At 32.3% G+C, this 8,237-nt stretch overlaps 1 protein-coding gene across 1 annotated transcript; it reads right to left on the bottom strand.

The window, feature by feature from the left end:
• Nucleotides 1-989: 989 nt before the first annotated feature.
• LOC145613825 (putative transcription factor KAN4) lies at nt 990-7,778 on the bottom strand. Its single transcript, XM_081668872.1, has 6 exons — nt 7,194-7,778; nt 6,886-6,962; nt 6,599-6,647; nt 6,209-6,368; nt 1,276-1,348; nt 990-1,145 (listed from the first exon to the last, which is right to left on the bottom strand). The coding sequence occupies exons 1-6, from the start codon at nt 7,690-7,692 to the stop codon at nt 990-992; spliced, it is 1,014 nt and encodes a 337-aa protein (XP_081524998.1). The 5' UTR covers nt 7,693-7,778.
• Between the last annotated feature and the right edge of the window lie 459 nt (nt 7,779-8,237).

Genomic DNA, 8,237 nt, shown 5'->3' with positions numbered 1-8,237 from the left:
ACTGAACTGAGCTGATATGAACTGATTGGAGTTGAACTGAACTGAACTGACTGGAGTTTAAATGAATATTTTATGAGAGAGGGAAATTAGGAGCTGAACTGAACTGAACTAATTGGAGCTGAACTGACTGTACTGAACTGATTGGAGATGAACTGAACTGAAATTAAGTAAATGTGAACAGGCCCTTAATTGTTCGTAATTCCAATCATTTAAGATCATTAATATTCAAAGATTCAATCTTTTATTATTTTGATTATATTTTCAATCATGTTTATTTAGGTAAATGGCTTAAAATATGGAATTTATATATTGCTGCGTTGAGTTTGAATTGTTTTATGCTATATCCTTATTCTTTGTTATAAATAACTGCTGGGTTTGATGAAATATATAAATTTGTAAACATTGTCAAGAGTTAGAAATATTGTGCTAGACTTGCAATAATAGGTTAAGCGAATCTAGTAAATTTAACCCACCCAAGACCCACTTATTTTTTTCCATTCCAAATTTCATTCAAAAAAAAATTATAAATGAACATGGCCTGTGGTAAACTGGTAATTAAGTAAAATTTTAACAAGGTGAATATGATGCAATAAGTATAACATAGTTGATAGTTAGATGCCTTAAAATGGTGTAGGTTTGTTTGGCTTCAACTTCTTGCTTGATCAATAGGTCAATATATATTACGTACTTTGTATTTTGGTCTTTTGGAAAAGACCTAAAAAGGGAAAAACATCATGTGTTCCACGCTTTATACTAACTAAGCTTGGGAAAGACCTAAAATATGTGTTATAATCATCAAATTCTGATAAACTTTACGGTAGCATAAGGAGCAAGTTAGTGAAAAATGTTCCAAGAACAAGGACCAATCGCCTCAACATATATAAGAACTACTACTAACTAATAAACACGACACTAACCCATCATCATCCATTAATCTTAACACTTTTTTTTTTTTTTTTTTTTTTTTTTTTTTTGAAGAAACATTAATCTCAACACTTAAGTAGATTGTTCTCGTTCGAACTCGGCCGTCCTAAGGTAAACTCTAAATTCAGCAAACTATGATCAGCTGATGAAAAACAGGCAGATGATCCAATCCTTTCTTGATCCATGTTTGATAATTTCACCCCATTTTTACAACCATTGACCTAGTAAAACACATAATTAGTAGTATATCAATCACATAATAAAACTCATACATAAAAATGTACAAAAATAAATTAATTTTGCATTATATATTCACAGTATTTAATGTAAAGTAATGAATGTAATGTCTACCTCAGTTTGAGAATATGGGCTGTTCAACAAGGGAATTCCGTCGTCTGCGTCTAAGGATGATAACCATGAACCTCTGCATATGTATAAATCGTACTATATCAATGTCATTGCATTATGAATGAATGAAAGAATGAATTAATAAATGATCAAGTCATCAACATCATATATCAGTAAACTTCATACAACTATTACTAAAAAATTGTACTGATTTATTCTGCACATACCTTATAGAGGAAATATAAATGTCCTATTAGAGTAAACTACCATTAATTAATACATACTATGGCTTTGTTGAAGGTGACGGTTTTGGGCTTGACCCAAGTCAAAGTAGAAACTGGCTTGTCAAAGATCACATCCCAGTATTACACATTTACACTCTCTTTTAGAGTTTTAGGGCATTATTTTCCATAAAGTTTTTTTTTTTTTTTTTTTTTTTTTTTTTTCAACAAGGTGCCTTTGTCAAGCTTAGCTCGATTATAGGAGAAAAAAATGCTTGCAATGTATCAAAAAATATTTCCTTTTAACTCATCTTCAAAGTTCAAATAATGCATTAATTGGATTTAATAGATCACTCTCTTTCTTATGCTCGATACTATAGTCAATGCGTATAGAGCACTAGATACAACCCGGCCCTTGACATGAAGAAAATTTCTCTTAGCAATTAAAAGCACAACTAAGTACTCCCTTAGTCCAAAAAAGTTGTGTTTCTTATCTTAATTAGCTACAGAGTCATTCGCAGATATAATAAGATTTGATAAATGCGGAATAGTATTATAAATCCATTTTAAAACAGTATAATTGGATCATCACTCTCACGCCCATCAATACTATGCGAGTTACAAGTAAGTGTTTACACGTAGCTATTGCTTTTGTAGCTATAGTTTTTATACGATGGAATCACATAATCTAAGCTAGTTGTCATTTGTCACGTCACTGGTTCAAGAGTGACATACTTTTTTCATGAACTTCTAGTTGTAACAATTTGACTAAATTAAATTATGAGACCTTTATTTTTTTTTTTCAGGCTATTACAACTAAAAGTAAACGAAAAACGTACTTGTACTATATAATTTTAGATAGAAGAAACACATACTTATGCATATACAAGATAAAATATGTGCAATAATTAATAATCCAAATATCCAAAGTGCTACCCTACATTAAATTTGCAAGCAATTTCCCACTTAAAAAAACCATTGAGATAGGGAGAAGTAAGACTAGCTTCATAGGATACCACCCGACAGTCCCGCAAAATCAAGTCAACAATTAACATTAAATACAAGACAACATTAGACGTTGCAATTTTTATTATTCGTTATTCACTCGTTCAAAGATTGATAATCTAGTAAAAAGCCTAAAAAATTTTAAAATTACTGCAACTTCTACAAAGTTATTACATTGAGATTCGAGCTAAACTACTACTTGACTTTTTATTTTCCGGACTTAGGGATCTGGACATTCATAAATCTGACGGATGGGAATAAACAAAGAGGATAATAATAATAGTTTAATTATTGTTATTATTATGTGGAAGAATAAAACAAAAAAGAACAAACACTTTATACACCTAAAAATCATAGATATGATCCCTTTTTCTTCTCCAAATTCAATGTTAGAGAAAAGATTTTTATTGAAAGATTAAATTCTAAATTCTAAATTAATGATTTTTTTTTTTTCTCATCTCTATTTATTACACCATTAACAAAGAGAGACATAATATGTTGGACCCAAAAACAATCACCACCACCAAGACAATTCTTGTGTATAGTGCTGTCAAATTTCAAACCGAAACCGTTTAACTGCCCGAAACCGACCGACCCAAATGAGAACCGAACCGATTAAAAACCGATTTTTTTGAAACCGAAAACCGACCCGAACCGTATTTTAGTAAACCCGAAACCGAATCGACCCGAATAATGTTAAACCGTATAAGAACCGAACCCGTTAACAAACCGAACCAAATATAAACCGAACTGAAAGAAAACCGAACCGAAAAAGAACCGAACTGTATCTAACCCGAAACCGATTCCAACCCGAAACCGTTTAAACTGGCAAAAAAACCGTTTACACCGAACCGTTAGCAAACTGCTACCCGTTTGCACCGAACCATTTAAAAACCGAACTGAATGTAAACCGAACTGGTTATAAACCGAACCGTTTATGAACCTAACCGCTTCTAAATCGAACCGTTTACAAACTTTTTTATATAATTAAATGGATTTTTTTTTTGACGGCCGGGAATATAGTTAAATGGATTAAATATTAGAATATTTTTTTTAAAATAGCAAGGCAAATCATTCATTAAGGTCTTAAGGTTAATCAGTGTTCACAAACAAGAGCAAAACAAGCCTCAGGTAGGGCGTAGGGGTGTTCAAATCCGGGTACCCGCTTTTTCGAGTAGTTCAAAAGTCGGCCCATGTCCCGACCCGAGAAAATCAGGTACATGGGGTACCCGATTTTATTAAATCCATTCTACTGAGATTATAATTAATTAAAACAAAATTATAAAAATAATACTAACAGGCAGACCAGCAACAATTACAAAGCCATATAATCCAAAAATCCAAAAAAATGAAGGATCTTGTAATATTTTATCATAGGAAAACCACATTAACAATTAATAATGAACATCTTCCTTAAAACTCATAGCTAAACTGGACCCATCTCAAACCATGAAAACATCTAAATTAACACTACAACTTGCAGTCATCGTCATGTGCTTGTTTGCGGCGAGATCTTGTACTCACGCAGTCACCGGCTTGCCGTTGCGGTAGGATATCCGTCGGACGTCATTTGACTATGTGAGAAAGGGAATGAGGGATGATTGTGGTCGACGGCAAAACTATAATGATTTTGGGGGTTTCAAAACTAGAAGAAATCAAGAAATTCGCTTGTCTGTCAAAGAATACACAAGAAATGAAGTAGAATTAGAGATAGGAGAGAGAGAGAGAGGAACAGCAAGAGAGGGAGAGAGAGAGAGAGAGAGAGAGAGAGGAACGGCGGAGAGAGAGAGAGAGGGGAAGATTGATAAGTGATAACCCTAATTCCTAATTGGGTTTCAAAAGGGTTTCATGTAAATCTAACCATTGATTTTTTAATCTATGGTTGAGAGTGGTGATCCGTGTGTGTTGTGGGAGAAAGAATCTAACCATTGATTTTTTAATCTATGGTTGAGAGTGGGGATCCGTGTGTGTTTGTGTGTTGTACATTCATCTACAAAAATATTATTCCCTCAATTCTTTAGTATTTTTTTTGCCCCATTTGATCGGGATCAGTGCCCAAGACACGTATTAAAACATCTACTGGTATATCTTTATTTTCATACACGTAAAAATTATAAAAACGTTATATTAATAAAATGTATAAATAGATAAATTTATAAAGATCACTAATGAGTCTATAACTTTGTACTAATACATACGAATAACGATGATACGAATATTTAACTATGAGATGGTTAGATGTCATGTGTTAATAATGTGTACATATGATCGGTTGAACTAATCAATATTACCTTGTTAATTAGTCATTAGTGTTTTCTTTCATTATACAAATCAAAGCACTTTGTAATATCTTCATAATTTCATGAAAATATATAATGATAAATGAGTCATAATTATCAGTCTTGTTGACTAATCAAGTATCGAATTACCAAATTGCAAATTTTCATTTCACAAGAAGTCAAGAACTCATCAAATCATGATTATGATACTATGCGTAGTATATAAATGATTAAATAAGAAGCATATAATAACCTAATTGTAAAACAATAATACATTAATACACTAACTCTTATAATCTACTTCGTAATAAACTAGTAAAATCAGTATGACTAAACTTGAAACAGAACATAGTATGTATTTATAAAATCAATGAGAATTTGTTTATAATATGATGCCTAAATAAGAAATGATTCGCGACTTGCCGACTTTATATAAAACTTGTGAACGCAAAAGGTTAGCAAGTACTATCAAATTTCAAACCAAAACCAATTAACTACCCGAATCCAAACAACTCGATAAACAATTTATTTTTTGAAACCGAAAACCGACCCGAACCGTAATTTAGTAAACTTGAAATGGAACCGATAAGAATAACGTTAAAGTGGTTAAACCATCAAAGAACCGAACCAGTTATAAACTGAACCGAAAAAAAACCGAACCAATTAAAAACTGAACCGAAAAAGATTCAAACCAGTTATAAACTGAACCAAAAAAGAACCGAACTGTTTCTGACCCGAAACCGTTTCCAACCCGAAACTGTTTGAACCTGGATAAAAACCGTTTACACCGCACCGTTAACAAACCGCAACCCGCCTGCACCGAACCGTTTACTACCCGGACTGTTTACAACCCGAACCGAATTAAAACCGCTTAAGAATAAACCGAAACCGAATCGAACTGATAACTATTTAAACCGAACCAAAACCGACCCGTGAGACAATTAAACCGATTCCAAACCGACCCGATTAACTACCGAACCGATTTCAAACCGAACCGAAACCGAACTGTCAAACCGTTTTGACAGTGCTACTTGTGTATATATGTACATTGTGTCTATTATGTCTATATGTGTTTGCATTCTTATTGTGTTTCCACTTTTTGTGGGTTTTACTCTTTTTGACCCATTAAAGGAAAATTAATTTATTTTGTTATTAAAATGAAAAATACAGTACCAAAAGCTCAAAGTATTCAACCCTAATATCAAATATAATATAGACTAAAAAAGTTAGTGAGGAAGTACATTTTCTATTCTCTACTCTATAGCAAGTGTCCACTCCCTATAATTACGTGTTTATTCCAAAGGTACCCTTAAAGAAACTCGTACACTCCACAATATGCAAAATACTTCTTATCACATAAATGTCACGACATAGTGGTATACAGAGATTGATTAATCACTACTCGATAAAGATGAAAAAAAAAATACTTACAAATTTGATGTTGGTGGAGGAGGTGATGGGTTGAGAGAATTAGAAGGATTGGAATCAGCTTTTTCACAAGAAAATCCTCTCTCTATTATTCCTTCTTGATCATCAAACATCCCTGACCTTTGGTTTGAGCCCATTATGTCTCCCTCATGTAATGTTAGACCTGCAAATTCAACCCCATTTTTTTCTTAGCTTTAATAAATTAGTCAGAAAACAAAAAAAAAATAAAAAATAAAAAATAAAAAAAAATTAATAATTATAATAATTATGTTCCCTTGGACTAAAATGTACTGAATGATATATAGAACTAACAGTCTATTTTTCAAAGAAATATAAGTAGGAAATAGAATAATAATACAAGAGAATGAGTACTAAAAAGAAATTCCAAATCACCTGATGATGATAATGTGGCTTTGTCAGTGCTCTTCACTGTTCTATACATCTACATGTAAATACACCAACAAATAGAACAAATTATTTCTAGAAATTTAAACCCAAGAAAATAAGAATAAAAAGGGTCCACGTTATAAAGATTATTTAGATTTTTTTCTTTCTATACTTGATTTTTCTTGTTTTTCACTTCCTTGTTTTCACCCTCCCACTAAAAATGTAATGAATAATCTTATTTTCATGAAAACATTTACAAAGTACAATCTTACTTAATTTTTCTAATATCTCACCTGTAAATGACTCTTGACATGAGCTAAGGTTAAATCCTTCACATTCATCAACTCGAGCACTGATTTTGGCGTAGCTCCTGATGATGATCAAATTCAACAAAAGAAAAAAATGATAATAAGATAACGATTAATTTTCATTATTTACAGATACAAAGCTAAACCGTTTTTGTTTAGCTTTGTATCTGTAGAAAAACCATTTTTGCTTTGAATCTACGACACATAGATACAAAGCAAAAATGGTTTTTACTTGATTTTATTAATCAAGTTTTTAATTATTGTGATATGATCGAAAAAGAAGGCAAGCTTACTTTCATGGCCACCAAGCAATTGAACAGCATGAACAAAATGAGCATGAAGAGTAGTAGTCCATCTCATCCTAGGAGCTCTAACACTCCTCTTAACGCCACAAATCGACGTCGCCATCCTCGAGTTCCGTTTGAATTCCCGGCCATAGATTTGAGGCTGATGATTAAGCTGATGGTGAAGACGATGATTATAAAAATTACTACTACTATTACCATTATTATTACCACTATACCCTCTAAATGATGACATACTCAAACCATTAAAATGACTCATGTGATCAAACCCTAAGCTCAAAATAGGCTGATCATTACTGATGATATTATTATTGTCATCGGTTATCTCACGACAGTTCATCTCACTACCTGCACTACTACTCCCCGACTCCGTAGTCGTAGAGCTCCGGTCACTGTAAAAGGTGACCGCCTTCGTAACAGCCGAGTCATCATCGGCTGTTAGAGTAATCGAAGGCGGGCTAATTTGAAGTGAGAGATCCATGTTCATAACAACACAGATCTAATAGATCAATGAAAGAATAAAAAGGGAAGGAAAAAAAAAAAAAAAGAGTGGTTGGTTGGTATAAGAACTTAGGATAGATAGATGATAATTAGATCATGAGTGGCTTATGATTTGCATGGGTTTTTAAAAACTCCAAGAAAAAGAAAGGAGTTTTTAATTTTATTTATAAATTAATAGTATTTATAAATGTAAGTATAATAAATATGTTAACAGAGGAAAAGAATTGCAGAGGATGATGAAAGGTTTGAATAGAGAGAAAGGTGTATTTAAGGATTCAGAAAAATTGAGGTGAGCAAATAAAAAGAGTGACTAACAGAGAAAGAAAAAGAGAGGGGTATAAATGAATAGGTGTTGGTGGGTATTTTGTTATATTTAGTTTTTGGAAATTTCTGCAGAGGGAATGGGTTGGAATACGAGAAAACAAATGGGGTACTGTTCAATGGAATATTTTTCAAGGAATTTTCAATTTTTGAGAGACTTTTTTTTATTTATTATTATTATGAATACTTGTGTTTGTATGTTAAATTGTT

Source organism: Chenopodium album, chromosome 25, assembly GCF_948465745.1.
Source record: "Chenopodium album chromosome 25, dcCheAlbu1.1, whole genome shotgun sequence".
NCBI classification, from domain to species: domain Eukaryota; kingdom Viridiplantae; phylum Streptophyta; class Magnoliopsida; order Caryophyllales; family Amaranthaceae; genus Chenopodium; species Chenopodium album.
The sequence above is the reverse complement of the archived record's forward strand: the minus strand, read 5'-3'. Positions and strand labels throughout refer to the sequence as shown.